The sequence below is a fragment of the Carassius carassius genome, chromosome 5 (genome assembly GCF_963082965.1).
Source record: "Carassius carassius chromosome 5, fCarCar2.1, whole genome shotgun sequence".
Taxonomy (NCBI): domain Eukaryota; kingdom Metazoa; phylum Chordata; class Actinopteri; order Cypriniformes; family Cyprinidae; genus Carassius; species Carassius carassius.
In genome coordinates, this window is record NC_081759.1 from 35,796,469 (window position 1) to 35,823,998 (window position 27,530).

Consider the following 27,530-nt stretch of genomic DNA (forward strand, 5'->3'; position numbering starts at 1 on the left):
TTTGGCATGACACAAACCAAAAACAAGGAAGAAACAGCACTACATATAGCATAAAGCATTTGAAATTAAGTCCAGTGAGTAGTATCTGTTTTCGGTGTTATACTACAGTATGTAAATAATTCTTATATAGTTTGCAAAGATCATTTGCACTATATGTTCAGTTGCACTCAGTATATTCTTTCTAATTTCCCTGAGATATATATTATCAGTAAATAAAATAGACCTGTTTTTCACTGAAAAATGGCTCGAATAATATTGTAATAAATTGCTATTACTTGCATGGGTAAGTTAGATTTATACTAATTTTAATTTGGAATGGTAAAACATCCAAGTATAATCTTCATGAGTTTGTTTGTGTTGACAAAAAAATGAGTTTGTTTAGTTAGGGTTTTATGCATTTGGCATTCTTTTATCCAGTGTGACTTATATGTGGTATATACTCAAGGTATATGATCTCAGTTCATGCACTCCCAGGGAATCAAACCCGTCACCTAACACCATGCTCTTCTGTTTCATCTGTGACTGAATCAAAATTCTCCACGGAGGTTTATCTTTAGGAGAAGAATTGAGTCCCCCGGTCTAAATGTCACTTATATATTGTTCCTGAAGCTTCTGTTTTTGTGTTGATGTTTAGTCCCTGTTTTGTACATTCCTGCACAGGCGTGTCGAGATTTCTTGGAGCTTGCAGAGAGCCACAGCCGCAGATGGCAGCGAGTACTTCAGCATGAGCGAGAGCAGCGCACACACCTGGAGGAGACCATTGAGCAACTAGCCAAGCAGCACAACAGCCTGGAACGAGCCTGGAGAGAGGCTCCCGCGCACGCTGTCAACACACCCAATACACCCACCACCAACACGGGTGAGACACGCAGCATGATCATACATAAATCAATATTATAGAAGTGAATGAGCTCAGTTATGAGAAATGGCATGATGGCAAAGCAGCACGACTGCTGTAATGGTACAGTTGTGCCTGTTTTTGACTACTTGTGTGTGCACAGGAGTGAGTGAAAGGCCCAGGAAAGAGGAAGCGAGTGATGAAGATGAGGATACGGAGTATTTTGATGCCATGGAAGACTCACCTGCTTTTATAACAGTGACTGCCACAGACCCCTCTCACCACAGGTTAGCTTCATCCCCACTTAACCCAAAAATGAAAGTCATACATTTTTCAACAATATTAGTTTAAATAAATTATGACAGAATTCGAAAAATAGTCGTTCAAAAATGTAATGCAGACATTTTATTAATAATGAATTCAAAACACATTTCTTAAGTCAGTTTCACTACCTGCTGATGAACAGTACACCAAAAGTCATTCATTTCCAATAGAAAGAAGAATAGGAGCTGCATGGAGTTTCGACCATATGAACATGCATAATCTTTGGATCTGATTTATACTTCGATTGCATTTACATACTTGAACTCAACCAAATATAAATTGATATCATTTATAAAATACTTATTATATAATTTAGAACATATTTTATAATTCTGAAATAATTATTTTATAAATTATTACTTAAGTATTTATATTGAATAGCCCTAAAAACGAGCTGTGCTTTTCAAATGTATTGTGTGAATATATTCACGCAATCACTATTCATCCATTACAGTTGTGAATAAGTGGAGGATAACATTTGTGATTTATTCATTCATTTGTAATTTTTTATTTTTAATCTGGTCCTAGTAAGAGGCTCTTGTTCACTGGTTGACTACTGATAGCTTTATTTCATCAGTCAAACACAATGTCACACATTTATTCTGCTTATTTGCCTGCATCTCATCCTCTTACTGTGTCTCTCTCTGTCCTGTCTGTGCAGACGTTCTCAGAGTAATCTCAGTGGTGCTAGTGGAGGACAGCCCAGTGACTGGAACCAGGAAGACAATGTGAGTGTGACATGAAACAAGAGCTGAAAACAAAGCCTACAGTATATACAATAGGATCCAAAAAAACAACAATGAAAATCTCAGATTTAAAATCTAATTTAAAATGGCAACAAAGTGCGAAGGCATTCTGAAATCCTAAAAATCATTTGTCACAAGGACCTGAAACTCGCTTCATATTTGAAATGAAAAGCTTTTATTTTTTATTGATCTAATGTGAGGAGGAAGCATTTTCATTAGTGGCCTCAGACTTTTGGACCCCACTGTATTTCTTGTGGCATAAGATCCAGTAGACTCAGCATGACTGGGAATGTTTCCTCAGGCGGTCTGTGTTCATCATTGACTCTCACAGCTGTTGTTCATCTCAATTAACCAAATCTTAATTAACTGATATCTGCTCCCCTCGTTTCATCTTTCTCTCGGTGACTCACTTTCTGAGACAGATGGAGCGTCAGTCAGCTGTCAGTGTTTATGCATTACGTTCCTCAAGGGCACTCAGGGCCCTTCAAATAATGTCTTTCAGAACAGAAACATTTCATACATTTCAGATGTTTTTTTAATACATACACTCTTGTCTGTGTCTTTTTTAGGGTTCTGTGAGCAGTAATGAATTTTCAGGGAAAGAGCTGCAGCCTCACAGGAAGAGGCGGACCCAGATCCCAGAGAAGCCCAACTATTCGCTCAATCTGTGGAGCATCATGAAGAATTGCATTGGCAAAGAACTCTCTAAGATCCCAATGCCTGTAAGTGATATCACATATTGGGCAAATGGTTTTAAATGCAATAGTAGAATCAGTGCATTGCTGTTCTTTGAGAACAGGAAGCAAAAGCTGCCCAGATTGTATGTACAATACTGTTCAAAAGTGTGAAGTGAGTGAGTTTTTTTTTCATTCATGCATTAAAAAATTACATTAAAGTCATTTATAAATTTTGTTATATTTTAAGAGATTTGTTAAATATATCATAATATATATCAATATATATATATCGAATATATCACCACTGTTATTAAAAAGGTCTCTTCCTCTGTGCTTGTGTCCAGGTGAACTTCAACGAGCCCCTGTCCATGCTGCAGCGCTTGACGGAAGATTTGGAGTACCACGAGCTGCTGGATAAGGCGGCGCGCTGTGAGAACTCTCTGGAGCAGATGTGTCTGGTCGCAGCCTTCTCCGTCTCTTCATACTCCACCACAGTGCACCGGACAGCCAAGCCCTTCAACCCTCTCCTGGGAGAGACCTACGAACTGGACCGCCTGGAAGAATTCGGCTATCGTTCCCTCTGTGAACAGGTCTGTATTAAGTCAAAAGGTCTATGGTAACATATGAGGAAAGCTATCCGTTAGCATTTATTAACAGGGCACTCCAATATATGTTTCTTTTTTTCCTGTGATGGTAAAGCTGAATTTTCAGCATGCATTACTCCAGTCTTCGGTGTCACAAGTTCCTTCAGAAATCATTCTAATATGCTGATTTGGAGATGAAGAAACAGTTTTGCTGTTGAATTCAATTTGCATCGAAGGCAGTGCATAAATTTAGCAACTAGGGAGGAAATGAGAAATTAAGCAATTTATTATAACATACCATCACAACCCTTATTTTCAGTCACCTTCAGCCATTACTGGAAATGCTTCTCATGCAAGGTTCAGGGATCGGAGGGGTAATGATGGTTGAAGGTGACTGTGAGAATACCAGACACACACGCAGAACGTCTGAACATTTGAATGAATAATGACACAGCACCCCCAAGTGGTGAATTTTATATTTCGCACTTGACTGATATTTCCCTGTGTCTTTCAGGTCAGTCATCATCCGCCGGCAGCCGCTCATCATGTGATGTCACAGCGAGGCTGGACCCTGTGGCAGGAAATCACCATCGCTAGCAAGTTCCGTGGCAAATACCTCTCCATCATGCCTCTGGGTGAGTCTTCTCTCCTCTCTTAACCGTCTCACTAATTCAGTATTCTTCATATAAACAAATGTACACATCTGTACTATGTTGTAAGTAACACAGAATCTATAAACATTATTTATGCTGATTTAATCTGTCTGACCAGGTGCGATCCACCTACAGTTTCATGCGAGTGGAAACCACTATGTGTGGCGTAAAGTCACGTCCACCGTGCACAACATCATTGTGGGCAAACTGTGGATTGATCAGGTTGAACTTCTGACATTATACAATTTCTGTGATTACCAGAATTGTTTTGCAGTAATTTGTCAAATATCCAAAGCCTAGAAATGTCAAGGGGAATATAGTGCTTGTAGGTCCATGCTTGTAGAATATATTCTTTGTAGGACCTAGTTTTACTCAATTTTGTTGTCCTCTTCTGAATAACAATGACTAAAAATGAGAGCGAGAGAAAAAAAAAACAGTTTGGCAATAAACAATGCAGCCAACAGTATTGTTAATGGTATAGTTCACCCAAAAATTAATATTTTGTCATCCTTTACTCACACGCATGTCGTTCCAAACCTGTATTCTTTCATATTTTTAACATAAAAGAATATATTTTGAAGAACTCTGGTAATCAAACAGTTGATGGTCTCCATTGACTTCCATTGTATTTCTTTCCCTACTATTGAAGTCAGTGGGTACCAATAACTGTTTGGTTCTTCAAAATATCATCTTTTGTGTTCAACATACGAAAGAATACAGGTTTGGAATGACATGAAGGTGAGTAAATGATGACAAAATGTTCATTTTTGGGTGAATATTCCTTGAAGTTTTTTTAAGATGTTTTCAATATCAAATATGACTTTATTAAAGAAAAACACATCATACCTCCATGACCCCCAGATATTGAGGACCACTGATTTAATTGAAGGTTTTTCTCTCTTTTCATCTCATATTTTCTTTGTTGCAGTCAGGAGATATAGACATAGTCAACCACAGGACCAAAGAGACCTGTCAGCTCAAGTTCTCTCCGTACAGTTACTTTTCAAGGGAAGTCCCACGAAAGGTATGTTTTGGACTTAAATCCTGTCCCTCCCGCTGTAATTCATCTGTGAGTTATACTGACAGCAGATAAGAGCCCTTAATGATGTTTGTCATGGCTAAACCATCTTTCTATCCTGCTCTTTCCTCTCTCTATCTCTTCATGCTTTTATAGTTCAACCCCAGAGCATGTTACCCTTGTTCTCGTTGTTCTCCCACTGTAAGGTCACAGGGGTGGTGAAGGACAGTGAAGGCCAGGCCCACTACATCCTGTCAGGTACATGGGATGACAAGATGGAGAGCGCCAAGATCGTGCAGAGTAGCAGAGGAAGCAGCAGCTCTGAGGGCAAACATAAGACTGTCTATCAGACGCTCACACCCAAACTGCTGTGGAAGAAATACCCTCTACCGTAAGACACAGCATTAATGTCAATCAATAAAGTACTGGCCTACCTCCTTATACTTAAGTTAACTAACCCCTGACATAACTAAATGAACTTACCACCTACCTACTGACCAACCAAACCAAGGTATCTACTACAGGCTACCTGTCTACCTACAATCTAAACTAAATACCTACCTAAACTTAGCCTAAAGGTAGTTTGTTCTGTAGGTAGGTAGTGCATTTTGCAGTTAAGGGGTAGTTACAGTACATTGGTAGATACTTATGGACTAAACAGCCTACCAGACTCTAAACCGACAGAACAATCTCCTCGTAGCTCCCACTTGCTGTGGTGGAGCAGTTATGAAATATTGTTCTTGTAAATACTTTCTAACATAGAAATGTGGATTCGAATGGCAATCACCAATTACCACACAACATTGCTGTTTGTCAAAAAACACTAGGTAATTCGGCCAGGGATTTGCACGCAGGTAGTGGAGAAAAAAACACTGGCACCAACTAACCCCTGTAAATGTTGAAAATCCCTTATGTCCCCATGAGAAACAATTACCATCCAAATCAGGCTGATTTTGCTAGAAAAAGAGCAGGAGAAATACCAGAGTGATTGGATTGGTATCTTCTACTATCTACACTCTAAACAACTTACCTACTAGACTCATTACTGACAGACCAACATTGCATACCTGCAGAAATACCTTCTTCACTTCCTACTTACTCACTTAACTAAAGGAGGCCTTGCAGAACAGATAACAAATATAGATTCTCTGATCATTTCTCTTCTCCTCTCTATCTCTCAGAGAGAATGCTGAGAACATGTACTGTTTCTCCTCTCTGGCTTTGACCCTGAACGAGGAAGAGGAGGGTGTGTGTTGGACGGACAGCAGGCTGAGGCCGGACCAGCAGCTGATGGAAGCGGGACGCTGGGACGAGGCCAACGTAGAGAAACAGAGGCTGGAGGAAAAACAGAGAGCCACGAGGAGGAGGAGAGAAGCTGAGGCCTCGAAGGCCATCGATGAAGGTGAGCGGAGGTCCAAGGTCACACAAGATGAAAACCATGTTGTTTATTGGACTTTTATAAAATCAATATAACATTTGCAATCGTACTGATATTTGGAGAAAAAACTGTACTCTGTATCACATTATATAAATATAAAAGTCATACATGGGCTTATTCCCACATTCTGAATTTTGGGTGAATTTTAATAGACTTAATCACGCAATCGTGAACTTTAAATGTGCCCATGCAGTAGTCTAATCTACATCTTATAGTGTATGCGTGTTTTTGTTTTGTTTTTGCAATATTTTTATAGAAATATATTACACACCCCTACATAAAACTATAAATTCCATTTGTCAACCACAACTTTTGTGCCACAGTTCATGCTGTTCTCCTGGTAATGCTATTGTTTTGCGTTACAGGACAGGACTTTGAAGGCTACATACCGCTGTGGTTCCACCAGAGGACGGATAAACTGACGGGAGAGACTACTTACGTTTATAAGGGGGGTTACTGGGAGGCCAAAGAAAGACAAGACTGGAATATGAGTCCTGATATCTTTTGAACATGCAAAACAATTGACTGACTCTTCAGACAGACAAGAGGAATAAACCCTCTACATGGACTCATCATGGCCTTGTGTGTGTGTGTGTGTGTGTTTAAGTGTGTGTTTGCAGCCCAATGATATATATCTTTGCCCGAATCTTAAACAGACTACTAAAATGGGAAAACAGAAGGATGTTCTCTCTGAAGTTCACCTCAAAGACGAGTGTGTGGGAGAAATGCGCAGTTGAACTCTTAGCCAAATGCCGCCCCAGTTTATCTTCCAAAGCAAATCAGGTTCTTTTTATTGAGTACAACCCCGTGAGAAATGCACTTTCCGCTCTTCCCAGCAGTGAAGTACACTGGACTCAGTCTGTTTATCAAAGATGTTCCTCCCCGTCCCATGCTGGCCTGGACCGCACATGAAGAAACTCACATATGAAGGAGAGACTCGCTCGACTTAACACGACGCAGTACTTCTTTTAGTTTCATATCAATAACAGTACCATATTTGGGCAAGGGAAGTTCTTGTATTTGAATATTCCAGGAGCACAATCAGGCTCTCTTATTGGACACACAGCTGAAGACTTTCTCACTGGCTCCACCCACTTTGCATAGCAAATGACAGTAAAGTTTCATCTCATGTCTTCAGTTAACCAATGAGCTTCAGGCAAGCATTAAAAGAGCCCTTGTGTCTGTTGTATTGGACAGTGTAGGTATTCGGACACAAATGTGTTTTACACCCGTGAATTGTAATGCACATGAATTAGCTGCTTCCTGCATTGGCTCAGTGGAGCCCCCAGTGGTCATTATCTTGTTACTGTGACAGTCACAGTACTCTGCATATCAATGCAATTTAAAAATATATACTTTTTTGTACAATCAGGATATTAAATGAATGAATGAATGAACGATCAACTAATAAAAGTAAACAAGTCACCCGCTTGACTCACTAAGAGGACATAGCAAACAATCAGAATACAAAGTGTGATACTGAAAACACAAGCAAACAGCTTGCTGACCTTGTTTTGTGTTCATAGCATGCTTGTATTTATTAGCAGTAGAGAATGTGGTTTAAAACACCCACGATTAAGGGGATTGCTGTATTTCACAGTACATTATAGTGATAGAAGTACATTGTAGTACAGTACTTTGTGACAGAAATACCGATTTAAAATGTCTTCTTAAGGTAAATCATCAGGACTCAGGAGTGATTAAAAAAAAGGATTTCTGTTGTTTTGCAGAGCACTTTGAAACACTAGCCCCCAAGCTGTATAACAGAAACAAATCTACAGTATTTCTTTTATGTTTAGCAAGTTCTAAAGCAGTGATTCAGACCTGACATCACTGGAGATCAGAATTGCTATCAAAGTCTAGAATAAAGCTGGAGGTCTTATTTTGTGTTCACACCACTGTATGTATTTTGTGATAACCATAATTATTATTACTTTAATGAAGAAAATCGAAGTAATGATGCCATGCCATCCTAATAAATGCTGTTTTAGTACAAACCTGAATTTTAACCAAGAGGTTTACTTGTAAACGGATATTTTAATTCCAAATGATCCAGCTAGTCAAAGTTTCATTTTTGACAAGCTGTCACTGTATGATTATACATGTACACATTTTCTATTAAAACTCCCTGACTTGGATACTGGCAGGCACTTTTCATGTCTATATACATGCAGAATGACTGAAGGGGGTGTGATGATTTGTGTAGAATTTAGTCAACCCTGGTTCAGCAGTGTGTCGGATGGTAATGTGCCCACAAGAGCTATTTTTCATCACCAGCAGGATTTTATGACCTGTGAACACAGAGATATGGCACTAATTTTTAACAGTTTGTTAATGCTGGCATATCTTTAGTTTGTTTCCATGTCAGCCCTAAAGCATTGAATGAAGCGTAATATATCAATTTAGGGTTTGTTTGTTCACACGTTCCCCACCCATACATGTAAATGTCATTTTCCCTAAGATTATTTATAAAAACAAATAAAGTCTTACATTTGTGTTACATGGTTTGCAGGTTCAAGATCTGAGTTAGTAATAGAGAGAGATTGTAAAATCATAACTATAGAGAGAACCATATTTCCACTGAAGGACCAATACTTTTAGGATGTTCTAAAAATAAGCTAAATCAATTGTTTGTGAATTCAACTAGGAATAAATAAAAGCAGTTACAATTTCAGAAAATAAACAATTCGGTCTTACACATGAAATGCTGTATTACTTAAAAATGATATCAAATCGAGTCATTTAATCAAACAGTTTTATTACCCCAGCTTTACAGGTTTGTGTAATGTTAATATAGAACTCATATGCAAAATGTGTAATGCATATTACCTAAACGATGTAGACTCGTCAAACGATAGACAGAAATCAAAGTAAGTACTGTTAATAAATTAAGAAAAAAAAACCTGGAATGAATTCAGTAGCTCAATCCACACACCAAAATCTCACATTAAATTCAAGAGTTTAAAAAAGGACCATTCTGGAGAGCAAAAACAGAGTAACTGAACAGAGCTGGAAGTTAAAAATCACTAAAAACATCTCCATTTATGATACAATTAAAAAGAAATGACTTGAACAGCAATACAGTGATACAATGCATTTCCTCATTAAATTAATTCGATTCTAAATGACTAAATCTGAAAACTTCAATCCACCACCCAACCATCAGAGCACATTGAGCATATTAGGCACTATTTTTTCAAACAGAAGGAGGATTTGAAATAAACAGCCTCGTGAAGCTCGATCTATATAGCCCAACAGAAACGAGATCTGAGCTTATCAATATGAAGAATGAACACATTTGGGCTAACAATTAGGCAAGTCATCTTGTTGCCAACATCTGAGAAATACTGTGCCCAAAAATACAAACTCCTGACTGTGTTATATCTGTTGTTATCAAAGCACAGTTCCATTCTCCAGACTACGATTGAACTACATGAGCCATATTCCTGTTGCAACACTGTGAAGGATGAAAATGCTGGAATTTAAACAAGCAGTTAAATGACTTGCTTGACTGCCCATAAACAAAAAAGTGAAACCTTAAACTCATGGTATGTGCTCCGCTATTGAGAGTCACCAATCTCTGCACGGTCAACAGGCATGATAGAAAAATGATATTCACAAAGAGCACTTCTGTGAAGAGCTAATACATTCATCACATTAAAAAAAAAAATTACTGAAAGAGTCCTATTTACAGTCCAGAGCTGTTGCTTTTTCTCAGCGTGTTTGTGTTACGATCGCATGTGCCAAAGTGTTCAAGCATCTCATGTGGCTCAGTATTGTCAATGGTGATCTGAGATCTCCATATATTTGGTTGGAGCACTTTGGCATGTAGTGCAACATGCAAATCTGTTACAATGAAGCTCACAGATCTGCTCTGGTCTGCTGTTTAGCGTGGTTCACAACAACCCCTCGTTTTCAAAGCTGGTGTGCAAGAGAGAGAAGGCAAACGGTACAAACTTGACGCCAGCGCCGCTATAGAACTTATTCTGGAACTCCACCCTGAGGAGAGAGAGATGATTTCAGTTGGAATCATTCAGTATAGATTTCATACTGTTTGAATATATACTGAGAAATGTACTGACCAGTGGAGTCTGAGGGCATGGAGGAAGGCTGAGAGTCCCTCCATCACCAGCAGGATGGACACAGTGAGGACAGCAAACAGACCAAAAACAGGCACCAGGAACACAATGCCCACACTGGTGTCCACACGCAGACCGAGCCGCATCACCATCTCCCACAACACTTCAGAGAGCTCTGGACCACAACAAAACATGTTCAGCATTCCTTTATTTTAAATAAAGCCGTTTGTTTTTGTTTTTCCAAAACAATCATTTATAGGTCCTATATAGGCAAAATATTTCACTCTGTATTTCTGCTGTAATTATGATAAATCGCCTTGTTTCAAACTCTTTTATTAATACACATTGGATGTGCTGAATATATTAACCCTTGTGGATTGTTCAAATTCACTACCCTTTCGGTATGTTCGGGATGAAAACATCCACTCAATTAAACTGCTGTAAAAATGTATCAGATTCATATTTTTTTCAATTTTTTTTGCATAAATCTGTTAATCAACTTCAGTCCTGATCAAAACTACCAAATGTTTTTAAAAAAATCCAAGATTTTAACTCTTTAATTGCCAAGTTCATAAATGATGTCACTGATTTGGGGGAAAAAAAACACAAAATGACTTATTTTCAATATAAAAGTAATTGTGGCTGAATTTTTTTTTACTTTATAACAGTCTTGGGCATGGCAAAGATTAGTAGCAACATTGGCTTTGATGCATTTTTAGTTTTTGTGCAGCATTACATTAAATTGTTTTTTAATGTTTTTGCCCCATTGACTTCCATTATAACAAAATTTTTTGATTGCAAAGCCATGACACCATATAATCATGCATTCTTGATTGTTGGTGGTTTTCCCTGTTGGGAAGAGGTAACATTTGTTATTTTTACAGTTGATCACTAAGTGGGACCATTAACCCTTTAGATAGGCCTGTGGAAAAAAGCTTAGTTTCTGACTTGTATATGAAGCTATATTGAGTACAACAGCATATTATATTGTGTGTGTATGTGTGTGTGTGTGTGAGAAAGAGAGAGAGAGAGAGAGAGAGAGAGAGAGAGAGAGAGAGACAGAGAGTGTATGAGAGAGACCTTTGCGCACTTACCTTGATGTATTTCAGAAAATCAAAATGTACACCTCAGCTCTCAGAACTACATGGAGTAAACAAAAGTGTATTTATGCACCTGCTGCCTTTTAATGGTGGTGAAAGTATTCGGTTGTTAAGTGATGACGTAAGAAGCGCTGTTTCCGGGTCCAGGCCTCAACTCGCTTCACTTGAGAATGTGACCTCAGCAGCCGTTTATGAGCACTGTTTATTCATCTTGATAATTTAAGTTAAACGCTTTCAAACTTATGATATTCACTACAGTCTCAGTGCTCACAGCGCCCCAAACACAAAATTTTTTAATATATTTTTTTATATTTATATTTTCATTGTATGGCTATCTGGGACTTAGGTATGGAGTTAAAGGTTAATATTATAACTTTTTTGCTAGTATTCTATCACATTGTGAGTTTATATTAGCACCTTTTGTTGTTTTCTCGTGGTAACTGATAGAGCGTTTGGACACGGAAGCGCTGCTACGTGACGTCAGACTTAACAAGCTAATAGACTAAACAAAAGCAAAAGTACGTGGATTTAAACACTTGCATGCCATCGTGCTGGTCATTTAATGGTTAGAAGAGCAGCAAGCAACACGAGAAAGGGCTTGACTTGTACCAAAATTTTAGAAATGATTATGTAGCTTGACCCCTCCAGCGAGCTGCAGCTTATTTGAAGTTTGTATTGCATTTTGGTTCATAATACATTATGTTCATAAATTTGATGCAAAGTAGATTTTTTACAGGATTTTAAGGTTTTAAACTGGCTTTACCATCAAGAAAAGACGAGCATTTCACATATAGGCCATCTGTACTTTTCACCATCAAAAGGCAGCAGGTGCATAAACACACTTCTTTTTTATTGTTTACTCCATGTAGTTCTGAGAGCATGTGGTGCATATTTTGATTTTTTCAGATACTGTACATCAAGGTAAGTGCACCAAGGTCTCTCTCACACCCTCTCTTTCTCTCTCTCTCTCTCTCTCTCTCTCACACACACACACACACACACTATAATTTGCTATTATACTCCATATAACTCCATATACAAGCCAGAAACTAAGCCTTTTTTTGCACAGGCCTATCTAAAGGGTTAATGGTCCCACCTAGTGATCAACTGTAAAAAATAACAAATTTTACCCCTTCCCAAAAGGGAAAACCACAAACAATCAAGAATGCATGATTATATGGTGTCATGGCTTTGCAATCAAAAAATGTCATTATAATGGAAGTCAATGGGGCAAAAACAGCCACCAACAACAAATTAGGGAGAAAAAATTTAAATCCAATGCTGCACAAAAACTAACAATGCCAATCTTGTTACTAATCTTTGACATGACCAAGACTGTGATAAAAGGTAAAAAAATATCCAGTCCACAATCACTTTTTATTTTGAAAATATGTAATTTTGTGTGTTTTTTCCCCCCAAATCAGTTACATCATTTATGAACTTGGTAATTAAAGAGTTAAAATCTTGGAATTTTTTTAAACATTTGGTAGTTTTGATCAGGACTGAGGTTGATTAATAGATTTATGCAAAAAAATATTTATCTGATACATTTTACAGCAGTTTAATTTAGTGGATGTTTTCATCCACGAACATCCCGAAAGGGTAGTGAATTTGCCTACAGTGTACAGTTGAGTTTTTGGAAAGATTTCAAAGCATTTTCCCAAGATATGGGTCAAAATAAGATTTGTCACCAAAAATCATTCCATTATTCCAGTATTACAAAAAATGTTTATTAAAGTATTTTTAAGAATTTGGTTTCAAGGTAGGCCTATATAACTGCATTTTTGTCTTTGTAAACCTTTGTAAAGGTTTGTCAGGATTACATAGAAAACGGTAAATACAAATATACAATCAAACACTGTGGTAATTAAATGTATATTTAATAAACAATTTAGTTCATATTTTAAAATGTAATCAAATTAATTTAGTGATATTCCTTGATGTTTTCAGTATTATTATTACTATTATCACTTTAAAAAGAAATTGTTCAATTATTAGACAAACTTTTATTTTGGCAGGTTTTAATGAAGACCTTTGATTTGTGTGTGTTTTATAAACTGTATTTTTATTATTTACTACACTGAAGGGTATGTTACTCACGGGCATGTGCCAGGCTGAGAGCCCACAGACGGAGGTAAGACGCAGTGTTAGAGATGCAGCCCAGGCAGTACTCTATAGTGTGGATGGACTGATGGAGGAAGACATCAGCAAAATCGAACTGTGGAAGAGAGGAAACTTTGTTAGGCTCAGAGGGGAAAGTAGTTTATTCCAAGCAAACGATGCACGGAATTAGATTGAAATTAGGCATGCGCAATATGAACAAAATATTTTATCACAATAACGATAGATATCACAATACAGTTATTTTTGATTTTCAAAAATAGATACCACAATACAGTTAATTTTGATTTTCTCTTTTGTTGTTTGATTAACATGAATGACAGACAACAGGAATATTAGACTGCTGTCACTTTAAGAGCTACCCAGATCCAATATACTGTTTCACGTGTTTTCTTTCAGCTGTTTGCCTTCACTTATGACCTAAATTACTTTGTTTCTGAAAATACTTGCAAAGACAGGCATTTTTATACATGTGTATTTAACAGTACAAGGTCAATAAAGCAACAAAAATACTTCCATGCTCTATGTGAAACAGATTCATGTAGGATTCATGCAGATCGTGTTCAGAACAGTAATAGACAGCCCGCGCATATATAATGCTGTTCTTTGCATTTAAACAGCTTAAAATCACTCGTTTTTAAACCTCAATGCTTTGTGACTACAGTGCACCTCTTCTAGATGTGAGTGCATAACCGCAGTAAAGATGATAGTCCAAAATCTCTACCGGTTAATCATGTCATAGTATATCGCCAACCCCTATTCTGAATCTCTTACCTCCTTTGATTGGCTGTCAGAGCTGGAGGAGTGGCTGTCCAGACTGGTGCCCTCCTCTATATCGTGAGCATGCATGAGAGAGAGCTCCTCCTCACTGCTCCTCCGTACACGCTGATAACCCTACAGAGAGAGAAACAGAGAAGATCAGCCAACGGCCTTCAGCCAACTGCAGAACACACACACACACACCCACACACACAACCAAAACAAGGATCCTTACCCGGTACATGCTCAAGTGGTCTCTGCCCTTGTGTTGCCAGTAGAGGTAGACTGGTTTGCCCAAGAGTAACACAGGCACAGAGAGCACACCCAAAATCACCAGGAACACCTGAAACCCAGCCTGTGGGAAAGAGGGAAAATACATGTAAAGAAAATGTAAATGTAAGGTGGAATGGGTGCAAGTACGGTTCTTTCAGTGCTACCTGTCCTGGGTAGAGGGGTTGACTGGAGTCCCCCTGCATCAGGAACATGTTGATAAAGTGGATGAGAATGCTGGGAGCTGTCTGAGAGTCTCTGACTGTGAAAAACAGCCACTTATAAATGATCATGAAGACCAGATAGCCGAAGAGGCAGAGCAGGAAAAGCAGCTCAGGAATAAATATCAGGTACAGATTGAATGTCCGTCTGAAGTGCCTGAACAGATGAACATATGAAGTATTAGACAGATCAAAGGCATACATTTGAAATTGATCTATCCAAAATATCTATTAATACAAGTCTCACAGGTGATTGAAAACGCCAAGGACCACTCCAAAAGTCATGTGGATTATCCCTATGATCACAGACATCTTCATCTTATAGGAGTTCAGGAAGGTGAGGCGGTTGGATGCCAGGTTCCAGATCTACAGTGCAAATAAAATATTATTTAAATGTTAAAAATAATTCGATATTTTATAAAGAATAATAAAAAAAAAATTCATAGCTTGTCATTCACCCACAGAACCTTTCACCTTAGTCTTTCACCCACTGTTACTTGTTTTTATGGTGATGTGATAGTAAGGTAATTTGTTTCGTTTGATAACACAGTAATAAAATTACATCAGAGACCTACCGGGTCAATGCCCAGAGGATAGGCCCCTTTAAAGACTCCTGTGACGTTTGGATCCAGCGCAAGGAAGCTATTTGAGCGGAGTGTGCTTGGACTTGGGAGAAAGAGAAAATGAAGATCACATTAGAGCAAGGATCAGCAACCTTTTCGGCATGACGTACCATTTTTTATTTTTATGGTTAACCACTGTGCCAAGTGTGCACAGCCCCCCCCCCCCCCCCCCCCCCCCCAACACCCCGATATAATTCTGTATTTAAACGGTACATACACAATTTTTTATTATACGATAAAAAAAGTTTTTTTAACATTTAATCAACGTTAATGCGCTGCTTTAATTGATGAACGTGCACACACAGACACACACACACACACAACACACACCACTCGCACACAGAGATCTGAGATCGTGCTGTGCAAAAAGTAGCATTCAGAAGCTCATAAACCTATGAGTGTTGTCACGCTACTTTTATTAATCGATACTGAATCGCTACATTATATTTCTCAACAACAAAGGGGCAAAATCGCTTCATTGTCTGCAGAGAGAGACAATTTAACCCCCCCCCCCCCCTCCACTTTCTTTCTCTCAAAATGGCCATATTTCAGAAAATTTTTCATCACTGGATATAGCTTTAGGTCATTTAACATTTCTATGGTAAAACGTATTATTAAAAGTTGACTAGTGTTAATTGATTTGCAGCTTCATCTTACCTCACTCTCTTTAATGTTAAACTGACGCTTCGCGCTCTGCTTCTGTGAACAGTAAAACCCCGCCTACTTTGATCTGATTGGCCATCTCAGTCATTTTGACATTGACGAGTGCTGTTAGACCGAGGCTTTGATCTGAAGCACCTAGTATGTGCAGTGTTTGCACGTGCATCCATGCAAGTTAATTCTCACACTTTAATAGTATTTGTAGCTCCTAACAGGCTGTGTGACTATGAGAAGTTATTACATCAAACTGTACGTCATTATACAGTTTTCCTTATTGCTTGCGTGCCAGCGATTATCCCTCTGCGTGCCACTGTTGGCACGCGTGCCGTAGGTTGCCAACCCCTGCATTAGAGTCTCATACTGTACAAGAGAAATCTCTGTGCCTGCTGTTGTTTCCTTCGGTGATGATCATCTGCATAATCTCCACTAATTTTTTCCATAAGCATTTTGGGCTGGGTTGTAAATGTTTATGCAAATAAATGTAAATACATTTCTTTGTGTAAATGAATAATTGACTAATTCTTCAGCTGTCTGATTGCAAGGATTACACTACAATTTACCAAGGCTGGATTTATTTGATCAAAAATACAATAAAAACAGTAATATTGTTAAATATTACTACAACTTATAAACATCTTTATTATCATTTTAAAGTGCCCCTCCGGAATAACCCAAAACTTTTGAATATTGGTGTATATAGAATAAACCTCTTCAAACATAGCATCAGGAGACACACAGTCATTGTTAGAATTGCCTTCCCCTTGTGTATGAACTCAGATTCAACTGCCAGGATAAAAACTGATAAATGAAATGTGCTTTAGTAAAGAATTGCTTTCATCTCTATGAAAACATGGAAGGTTGTACCTACATTTCAAAATATTTGTTAGATACAGCTATGGAAAATTAATAGAATTCATCTAAATTTGGTATGGGTTTGAGTAATTTTGTTTTATCCCGTAAACTACTGATAAAACTTCTTTCAAATTTTAAACAAAAATAAATTGTCATTTAGAGCATGAAATAACAGTTGGTCAAAATAATGGCCGTACACAATATTTTGTGCTTTGGACACTCACCTCCAGACTCCAGGCACAAACATAGCGCTGACGTTCCAGCTCGAGCCGAACACATTGAGGGATTTAGAGAAGCAGTCATTGTATATTAATCCAGTGTAGACTGAAAATATACCCATCAACAGGATGATGTAACGGCCCTCGAAAAAAATGTTCCAGATCTAAAAAAAAAAAAAAGAAAAAAAAGAAAAAAAGAAAGTAATACAAATGTTAATCAAACTATAACAAAATTAACAAAATCAGTAAACTACGTAATACTAAATTCAATAACTTTCAACAAACATGTCTAAATGAATTTCAGAAGAAAATTAATAGTCATAACAGCAAGCTGCATGTACCTCATTTCTACTTTTCTTCAATTTGCGGTCATTCTCATAGAGAACCATCCACAGAGCAAACAGCGCCATGATAAGGCCATGCCCGAGGTCTCCAAACATCACAGCAAACAGGAAGGGAAAGGTAATGATTGTGTATGGAGCTGCGAGGAGGTGTGATAAAGAAGGAAGCTTACATATCTTATGCATGGAGAATTGAAGGCATGTTAAAGCTGCTAACATGAAGTCAATTTTAATGTTAATAGCTACCCTCTCACCTGGGTTGACCTCTCTGTAGCTGCTAACACCGTAGGCATCCACTATATTCTGAAAGCCTGAGGTAAACTTGTTGGTGCGTATGAGGGTTGGTGGAGTCTCATTGCATGGGATACGATTGACAAATGAGGGAACTGTGGCTCCACTCTTCCTCTGAAGGAACAAAACAACAGTTAAAGGGATAGTTCATCCAAAAATGAAAATTTGCACATCGAAGACTGACACAGAAGGGAAGAAATTGTTGAATAAAGTCGTCATTTTTCTTCTTTTCGCACAAAAAAGTATTCTCGTAGCTTTGTAAAAGTGCGGTTGAACCGCTCATGTGACAAGACCATTTTATCAATGTCCTTACTACCTTTCTGGGCCTTGAACGGGTCTGTTGCAATGCTGTCTATGCAGGCTCAGAAAATTCTCGGATTTCATCAAAAATATCTTAATTTGTGTTCTGAAGATGAATGAAGGTTTGCAGGGTTGGAACAACATGAGGGTGTATAATTAAATACTAAGTTTTAGGTGAACTTTCACTTTAAGAGATATGTGTACAGTAATTAATCAGATGTATCTGAATTAGTGCACCTTCGAAATAATGTCAAGTACTCACCGATCCATCCTCTAGAGCTCTCCGAAGAGCGGGCAGATCATTTACGGGACACCACACCTCAGCTATGAGGCACTTGTTTGTGACGTCAAAACTGCAGAGGTTAAGGATGTGATATATGGCCTTCATTTTCTTAACCTGGATGGCCCAAACGTACACGGACTCAGAAGCCTTGTTCAACACCTGCCTCAGGTAATCCTCAGTCCGGTGAAGAACCTACGAAGAAACAATGGTTTCAAGAGCATGTTCAAAACTATGTCAAGCTAAACCATTTTTTAGTGTGGAACATAACAGAGTGATTCAACCAGAGGGCTTTGGCAAACTTCAACATGAATGCATTTACTTATCCATTCATTTATTTATTTTTAAATTGTGTATTCATGTAAAGCTCTGTAATAATATTAATTCCATGCCTTACTGAAGAACCTACAGTTTATGAAATTTCTGGAATCACAAAATGAATGTAATATTTTTCTCAGTTTGTGTGGATAAGATTTCGAAAATAAGCTTTTTGTCATAAACAGCAATAAATATTTTAGCCTATATGGGAAACTTAAAAGATAAATGTGTTCTCCCCCCACTCCTACCCCAAGGTCAACAATCAATGGCATTCTGTTGCCCTGGTTTCTGAACTGTGTTCTTAGATGAACATGCAGTAAAAGCATTTTGCTGTGCTCTTCAGCAAACAAATCTTCAATCAATCAAGGAATATTTTCTAGGCAAAGAAGCAACCCAATTTATTTCTCTTTTCATAGGTTTTGAGAGGAACAGTGAGTAAGAACGAAGTATCGAAAAATGATTTAATGGTGCCTGTAGTCTGTGAGACATTTGTCCAGTCTAGACCTTGTGAACATCATGTGCTGAGTTGGGCCACTAACACAATTTTCTTTCTCTCTTTTTACAGAGCAGTCACAAGCAAATTTAAATGCCCTCAAACCTATCCTGCCCCCTACATTCTTCCACTGCATGGCTGTCTAGAACTGGTTTGAAAAGATTAGTTACAACACTAAACCCAAATAATTCTAATGTAGAATAAACATGATAAATGTAAAATGTTGTATTATGTACACTTTCTACTCTTTTGGTTAGAGTATCTGAAGTACCATCCACTGCAAAAGACAGACAGAACGCAATCAAACCCTTCTTCAGCTGCAACCCATGATTCATTACTGTGCATGACACAAACATTCATGCATTTCATTACTATAATTCTTGTTAAAGTGTTATTTCGAGCAATTTGCATTTTATGCAAGCACTATTGAAAGAGTAAATTAGCTCTTTTTCAGTTAAGAAAAGGGATATTTTGTTTCTCTGAACTAAAAAGTGAGCATGGTTGCGTTGATTTTATTAAACTTTTATTGAACTTACAATTAGCTGCTGAATTTAACAAAGTCAAGTTACAGTTTCTAGGACAGAGGTTTGAGTTTAACATCTGGACAAAACATTTTATGCATTAAAGTTGCTTTTGTTAACCTCAACTACTCCCGATTTCATCAATCAGTTTAAAAAGATGTTTAGAACAGTTAAACCTGATTTTTTAAATCTTTAAATAAGATTAAGCTGAGCTTATTAAGAACTAAGATAAAGGTCAGTAAATGACTAATCACGCTAGTGATATCACACTTACACCCTCATCGTGTTACACACAGTCAAAGCAAGAAAAAGTGTGTGTGTCAAAGTGTAACAAGAGTGAAACTAGGGGTGGGCGATATGGCAAAAATATCATATAACGGTTCTATCGAGATACTTGGTCATGTTGGTTTTACTTTTTTGGAAGTTATCTGGGCATTACAGCCCAACTAATTTCTCTTTTATAAAGACAAAGCAACAAAATATAAAAAAGAATGGTGGAATCTTTCATTATTTTATCTGCTATTAAAAAAAATAAGAACAAAGACACACGTTACAAATACACATAATATACAAATAAAACAGTGCTTTACTTTCAGGTACAATACTCAGCAGGAGCATTCAAGAAATTATACAATTGAATACTATAAAGATTTATTATTACTTTTAAAGCAAAGCAACTGTATTAAAGTTCTTCAATCAAGAGTAGTGAGTGATTTTTCTCTTTGTGTTTTGTTGTTTTATTAATAATGGAATAGTTCACACAAAAGAAAAATTCTGTCATAGTTTATTGTTTTCATACCATCATTTACTCACTCAAAATTTGTTTTAAACCTGCAGGAGTTTCTTTCTTCTTCTGACCATAAATGTGATTTTGAAGAACGTGAAAAAATAAAGAGTTGCTGGTTCACAGTGACTTTATATTATTTTTCCTACTATCAAATTTAATGGGGACCAGCAACTGTTCGGTCGTGCTGTGAATGTGAATGTATGTCGTGTCATTCAAAATCTTGAGACAGAGGCTCCTGAACTGCAGCTGACAGAATGTGCACTGTAGCACTATACTACTATATTTTTTCAAAAGCAGATTGTGGAGATAATTGTATCGTCCATGAACAAAAATCATCATATGGCACATCCCTAGGTGAAACCGAGCTCATCTGGACTCACCGTGTGCAAGTCCTGAATGCGTGTGCGGAGCCCCTCCACCACATCTGTCCTCTCCTCATTACTGTTGGGGTATGGGTACAGATGACAGTGGTAACTATGAAAACAAAAACAATATTTTCAAAACTCCAGCACTTCTACTTTCTCTTAACTGAAAGAATTCAAAAAGATTAAAGGGGTCATATGATGCGATTTTAATTGTTTTTTTTCTTTGGAGTGTTACAAGCTCTTGGTGCATAAAGAAGATCTGTAAAGTTGCAAAGACTAAAAGTCTCAAATCCAAAGAGATATTCTTTATAAAAATTAAGACTTGTCCACACCCCACTAAAACAGCTCATTCAAACACGCCCCCACGTCTAAATCTAAATGTGGAAATATTTGCGTAATGCCGCCCAAATGTTCACGCAAAGAAAGAAGGTGTGGTTTCAGTAACCGCAGTTAATACTGAAGCAGTCATGTCAGGGAGATGCTGCGTGTATCTAGGTGAAAGCAAAAGCACTTTATTTGGCCTTACGAAAGTAGAAGGAATTTACATTAAGTAATTTTTAAGATTACTTAAACCAGAACAGCAACACATTTTATGGACGACCACTTCGTGGCTTGTGTACTACAACACATACGAGCTTCATCACTGTGTCTGTCACGCGACTGTTCCTCTTTAGGGCTCGAACTGACGGTAAAACTAAGGACATTATTAACTACCTTTACATTTATTTTGAAAGATGAAGCTCGCAATTATGGAAAGGGGCACTACATTTCTGAAAAAAAGTGTCATATGAGCCCTTTAAGAAATTAAAGCATGAAGCTTCCCCTAAATGTAACAGGAAACAAGCTATTTATAATCTTTATGAAAAAGGAGTAGCACCCCTGTTTGTCACTGTGATGCAATCAGTAAGCGTGTTAGTGGTTAACTGCCCCAGATATGTGGCAGCTTAGCACAAAGTTATTTAATCCAGACTGATTAACAGAATAACCTCAAGTAGAACGTAGGAAGTTGATTTAAGCGCTAAGTTACCAGTCACAAATCTTCTTAACTTTCTGTCCAATCTGATCTCCCCAGTAGGAGATGAGAAACACCACACTCCTGGTTGGCTCCCCCTGACAAAACAGACAAACACCTTAGATATTCCTATTTTTATTAATATTCTTATTTTTAATTGAATCAAGCATCCAGCATTGCAGTAAAGGTTTAGATCAAACTGACCACAAGAAAAAGAAACAAATGGTAATAATAATAAAAAAAAAATTGTTACCAAAAGCAACATATAAAATCAAACTATGCTGGAGATGCCAACTAGTCTCACCGTATCAGGGTCTTCTAAAAGCCCATCTACCTCTGCATAGCTGAGGATGGTGTAGCCCTTACACACTCTCCAGAGCATTCGCTCAAACGCCTCAATTTTTATGCTCTGGATGAGCCCAGAGATGAACCTGTGCAGGAGGGACAAGAGGAATATGAGCTCCACTTTACAACACAGGTTTTTTGTGCTTTTAAACATGCATACAAGAAACAGGGTGTTAAATAAAAAGATGATTTTAAAAGAAAGATCAGTTTGCATGGAAGGTGTGCAACAGGAAACTGTACTGATGATGAAAATTATTTCACATTAACTGTTGGAGAGCCAAAGCAGAACATGGGCAAGAGCAGTATATTTTCAGCGTGGTATTTTTAAACACTGCTCACCCAAGCTTGGCTCCAAGCCTCTGCATGCTGGTGTAGTCCATCATGGGCTCTTTCTCTAGGAAGGGAAACTCTTCATACTGAACCTGTGACGGCTCCCTCTGCTCATACACAAGCAAAAACCAAGCAAGAGATTAGATTCACACAACGCCTCGGTGATCAAAAAGAAGAAGTCAAGAGTTAAGCCTATTTGTAAAGCCACTGCTGGCTCCTCGCAAAGTTCTGGCATTCAGTGAAAATCAGGTGACTCCAAATCACCTGCAGGATTCCCACAGTCCTTTTCTCTGGACATCAACGGACACAGAGAAACAAAAGCCAAACTGCAGACAGTACATTGAGCAAGAGTAAGATATTTGATTTATAAAGAGCTGTTTGCTTAACAATATTAGTGATATAACAAAGAACAAAAGCAGGCTAAATCTTTCCACCAATCAGATGTTCCCTGTTTCTTTGGCTCAAACAAATGTTCCAAACATTTGACAGGGAATCACATGACCCACCTCTGCATTGCGTTGCACAAAGTTGCGTGTGATGCGTAGCATGTGTGTGTACTCGATCAGTTCCAGAAGGTTCTTCTGGAGTTTCTCCTTGTTCCTGGTGACCTCACTCAGCTCCAGTTCCAGTCTCTGAAGCTGCTCCTAAACAGAACACACAGGAATTGGTAATAATTAAAAATCAGCATTCTTACATCAACGCTGTAATCAGTGCACTGACATTAAGAAAAGTGTTCCAGAGTGACCTAGCAGGGAACTAAAAAAGGGATTTCAACGACGTCCAATACATGCGATAAAATTATTAAATGAAAGCATGACCAATTGATGAATATCCAGAAAAAAGCCAATAGGCAAATATTTTATGTTTACGTTTTTGAATGACAGCAGACATTTTCAAACTTAACATTTTCTAAAAAGTTATCTTTATAGCTCTGCTATGTTATTAAAATTATTGAACAAAATCTTTTCTGAAAAGATGTCTGAAAGTGTCTGAAAGACCAACTAATCACAAGAGTTAAACAAATGAACAGCTAGAAGTGAGCTCACCATTATGACCATCACATGTTTGGGTAATGGTGCAGCTGGGTTCACCTCCCCTTCTGGCAGTGGGATGTCTTCTTTTTTGATTTCCCGCAGAAGATATCCTGTTATACAAGTCCACTTTGAGTTTATTGTGTTGATTTACTTTGGGGGATTTGAATTAGCTTTAATGTCTGTTTCTCAAGTGCCATCACATATCAGTCTTAATCTACTTAATTCACTTGAATGCACTGTTTAATAAACTCTATAAAATTAAATAACCTAATGGTCCTGCCCATCACTCATTCACAAATATTTTACAGAAAGAAATCCTATTTGTACTGCATCTGTTTTTGGTAATAACCATCATGAACATGCTTTGTGTTAAGAAAGTACTAAGACTGTCATTTTGAAGTATGCCCTTATTAAAGAATTTAATTAAAGTTCATCTAATGCGTTTAATTTAGTGCTGTCAAGTGATTAATAGTGATTAATCGCATCCAATAAGTTTTTGTTTACATAATATGTGTATACTGTGTATATTTATTAGGCATATATAAATACAAACACATGCATGTATATATATATAAGAAAAATATGTTTATATTAAATATATTTATAAATATTATAAAATATAAGAATATGAATATATAAATGTAAATATTTTCAAAATATATACTGTATGTGTGTATATATATATATATATATATATATATATATATATATGTATGTGGCAAGGGGGGGGCGTGGTTTAGCGAACCCTGCAGCGGGGGAGAGCGTCAGGAGACGCGCGGTGAGTGAGTGGGTTAAGCGCAAATAACGAATACCTGTCTCTTGTTTCAGTAATTAGCGTGGAGAGAAAACACCAGAAACAGAAGCGGGCGAGAGAGAGAAGGACTACTGGCTGCTACCTGTGAAAACTGGATTTATGTTGATTGTTTTGTCTCTTGTTGGTACATGTTTTGCCCACTTTTTGTTTGAAACTTTATAAATAAACAGTCAGTAGACACAGCCGACCCTGCCGTCTTCCTTCCTACATAACGAACATTGTTACACTGGTGCCGAAACCCGGGAAGGAAGATGGATGCCGCCGCCGTGCCTGTGCCCACTGCTGCACCATTTGCGGAGCTGATTACATCCCTCGCACTCCTGCAACATGATCAACACCAGGCCCTGCTGGAGTTACGTCACGATCAGGAGAGGCGGTTTCAGGCCGTCCTCCAAACCCAGCAGGAAGACCGCGAGAGGTTCCGGAGCTGGATGGACCGGGAGGTTCGGCCGGAAGCCACGGTCCAACAGGCTGTGCCCGCCCACCTCCCTCTTCACAAAATGGGGCCTGAGGACCACCCGGAGACATTCCTGGACTTATTTGAGAAGTCAGCCGAGGTTCATGGCTGGCCGCGGGACCAGTGGCCGATGCGCCTGGTCCCGCTGCTCTCTGGAACCTTTACGTGGAGGTAAAGTATCTGGGTTTTCACTTGGGACATGGACAGGTGCGTCCCGAAATTTATAAGACTGCCAGCAGGCGTTTACCCAGGTGAAGGCTGCTCTATGTGGCGGGCCGTTGCTTCACTTTCCTGATTTCTCTCTCCCTTTTTGTTGCAGACAGACGCGTCGGACAGGGGGCTGGGTGCAGTCCTATTGCAGGAGATAAGGGGAGGAACGGCCGGTGCTGTACATTAGTCACAAGCTCTCTAAGAGAGAGACTAAGTACAGCACCGTGGAGAAGGAGTGTTTGGCCATCAGGTGGGCCGTCCTCACCCTCCGCTATTATCTCCTGGGACGGAAATTCACCCTCTGTTCGGACCACGCTCCCCTGCAGTGGCTCCACCGCATGAAGGATACCAACGCGCGGATCACTCGTTGGTATCTAGCTTTACAGCCTTTTAAGTTCAAGGTTGTCCACAGGCCGGGTGTTCAGATGGCTGTGGCCGATTTCCTCTCCCGGAATGGGGGGGGGGGGGGGGGGTGGCAGCAGGCCGGGGAGTCGGGCGGTGGGGGTATGTGGCAAGGGGGGGCGTGGTTTAGTGAACCCTGCAGCGGGGGAGAGCGTCAGGAGACGCGCGGTGAGTGAGTGGGTTAAGCGCAAATAACGACCACCTGTCTCTTGTTTCAGTAATTGGCGTGGAGAGAGTATAAAACACCAGAAGAAACAGAAGCGGGCGAGAGAGAGAAGGACTACTGGCTGCTACCTGTGAAAACTGGATTTATGTTGATTGTTTTGTCTTTTGTTGGTGCATGTTTTGCCCACTTTTTGTTTGAAACTATATAAATAAACAGTCAGTAGGCACAGCCGACCCTGCCGTCTTCCTTCCTACATAACGAACATTGTTATAATATATATAAACAGTACAAATACATATATATAAATGTAAACAAAAACTTTTATTTTGGATACGAATAATAGTGATTAATCGTTTGACAACACTAGTTTTAATTTAAGTTTTTACCCAGAATCCTCTCCATTTCTTCACATCTCTTGATTTCATTGACAAACTTGCGCTGAAAAGAGTTCACACTGGGGTTAAGCTGGAAAAACAAAAAAGAAAGAAAACATATAATCGAAACAGATCCAGCATGACTGGAATATTCTACACTTGTTCAAAACACTCTATACTAATAAATTCAAAACCATACCTTTAATATTAGTTAATGTAATAAAAACATGAACAATAATAATTTTAATATTAATCCTATTAATTGAAATATGCATTTCTAACATTTACACCTACAGTAAAATATTATATAAATCTATGTTTGTTAATGACTTAAAAATGAGAGTAAAAAACACTGGTGCAAAGTGTGCCAAAAAATTATGCATTTTTAAGGTATCCAGTTAATGTGGGTATCTGACAGATGCGAGCACTTATGTTATTCCAACAAATGAACGACGTCAATTAAAGATGTAGAAATGTGTAGGCTGTTGTCTGGTGTGCTGTGTATAGCTCGACAGCTTTCATATCACAACGATAGCCAACGTGCGTGAAGCCGTCAGCTCAGCCCAAGCCAATTTAATATTTCAAACAAGAAATACACATAAACAAGACGCTATAAACCGACTCACGTCTCTGAACTCCACCAGCCCGAGTTCGCCGAGTTCATTGATGCAGTCGTAAGCGGATCCGGACTGCAGGAAGATCTGGGCCAGACACATCTCCTCACTCCGAAACGACGAACCCATCCTGACAAAACGCGTCTTTCCACACCAGAGCGGGGTTAAGAACTGTTAAATTCACCTGGAGGTGAAGTTTAGGGTAAATAAAATCCTACAGGTCCGGGTTTGAGGCTGTATGGACTCCCCTGTGTGGCGGACCGAGCTGAAAGGACCGATGGATGGATGGATGTCAGCGCTGTGGCTCTTAACTCCAGCCGTTTTATCAGTGACACGTCTCCCGTCTCCAGTAGCCACATCTGACCACTGAAAACCCCGCTGTTAGTAGTTATTCTAATCAAATCCAAATCTCCAGTACTGCTGGGTCGTCCATCCCTTGTTAAAGTTCGGTTTAAGTCTTTTAAAACCGAGTATGAATAAGCGCGACTTTCCACAGTAATTTGCGCTGTCTTCGTATCAGGTATCTTAAGTTAGCAGCGAGCTAGACAGCTACTGTCGAAGGTTCTTGGCCTCTCATTCAATAATCTGTCATTTCATCCACCTGTGATAATTTTAAAGACAATCATGTAATGTTTAACAGCACTTTTTAGTCATTTGCGCTTCTCTCTCTCTCTCTTCCGAACACGAAAATTTCCAGCCAAAACTTCTTGGTCCGTCAGACTAAAGACACTTACTTTCCTTACTTTCGCAAGTTGAGTTACATTTCAAAATAAAAGTCCCAGCTCTTTTGAGCTAGATAAAATTAAACGCTGCGCTGGAATTAAATAAGATTAAATGTTTAAACGCAAATAATTTTCTATATTATTTGTGGTCCAAATTTAAGTAGTATTTTCAA

At 38.5% G+C, this 27,530-nt stretch overlaps 2 protein-coding genes across 5 annotated transcripts in view; one reads left to right on the forward strand and one right to left on the reverse strand.

Annotated features, from left to right (window-relative positions):
* Nucleotides 1-8,416, forward strand: part of osbp2b (oxysterol binding protein 2b) — a 68,107-nt gene extending 59,691 nt beyond the window's left edge. For all 4 annotated transcript variants that reach the window (XM_059550972.1, XM_059550970.1, XM_059550974.1 and 1 more), the window contains 11 exons: nt 661-859; nt 1,002-1,125; nt 1,824-1,890; nt 2,478-2,630; nt 2,930-3,175; nt 3,684-3,804; nt 3,941-4,044; nt 4,751-4,846; nt 5,047-5,231; nt 6,022-6,242; nt 6,644-8,416. In XM_059550972.1, the coding sequence (XP_059406955.1) occupies nt 661-859; nt 1,002-1,125; nt 1,824-1,890; nt 2,478-2,630; nt 2,930-3,175; nt 3,684-3,804; nt 3,941-4,044; nt 4,751-4,846; nt 5,047-5,231; nt 6,022-6,242; nt 6,644-6,786 (1,659 nt within the window). In that variant the 3' untranslated portion in view covers nt 6,787-8,416. The remainder of the gene's footprint in view (nt 1-660; nt 860-1,001; nt 1,126-1,823; nt 1,891-2,477; nt 2,631-2,929; nt 3,176-3,683; nt 3,805-3,940; nt 4,045-4,750; nt 4,847-5,046; nt 5,232-6,021; nt 6,243-6,643) is intronic.
* A 1,065-nt stretch (nt 8,417-9,481) lies between these two features.
* On the reverse strand, nt 9,482-27,406 carry atp6v0a2b (ATPase H+ transporting V0 subunit a2b). The gene is made up of 20 exons (XM_059550963.1): nt 26,648-27,406; nt 26,034-26,112; nt 23,611-23,708; nt 23,071-23,208; nt 22,574-22,671; nt 22,194-22,320; nt 21,905-21,987; nt 20,893-20,986; nt 18,376-18,588; nt 17,777-17,927; nt 17,523-17,662; nt 17,188-17,345; nt 15,404-15,494; nt 15,076-15,194; nt 14,775-14,985; nt 14,573-14,692; nt 14,353-14,472; nt 13,558-13,675; nt 10,361-10,532; nt 9,482-10,277 (listed from the first exon to the last, which is right to left on the reverse strand). The coding sequence occupies exons 1-20, from the start codon at nt 26,762-26,764 to the stop codon at nt 10,175-10,177; spliced, it is 2,550 nt and encodes an 849-aa protein (XP_059406946.1). The 5' UTR covers nt 26,765-27,406; the 3' UTR covers nt 9,482-10,174.
* Nucleotides 27,407-27,530: the final 124 nt, after the last annotated feature.

What these genes read in the sequence shown, in the direction of transcription:
- atp6v0a2b (XM_059550963.1), bottom strand. Translation starts at nt 26,764, where the DNA reads ATGGGTTCGTCGTTTCGGAGTGAGGAGATGTGTCTGGCCCAGATCTTC. An exon ending in GGCTGGTGGAGTTCAGAGAC is followed by an intron (nt 26,113 to 26,647) that starts GTGAGTCGGTTT and finishes TTGTTTTTCCAG; the next exon opens with CTTAACCCCAGTGTGAACTC. An exon ending in GAGCTCTAGAGGATGGATCG is followed by an intron (nt 17,928 to 18,375) that starts GTGAGTACTTGA and finishes TTGTTCCTTCAG; the next exon opens with AGGAAGAGTGGAGCCACAGT.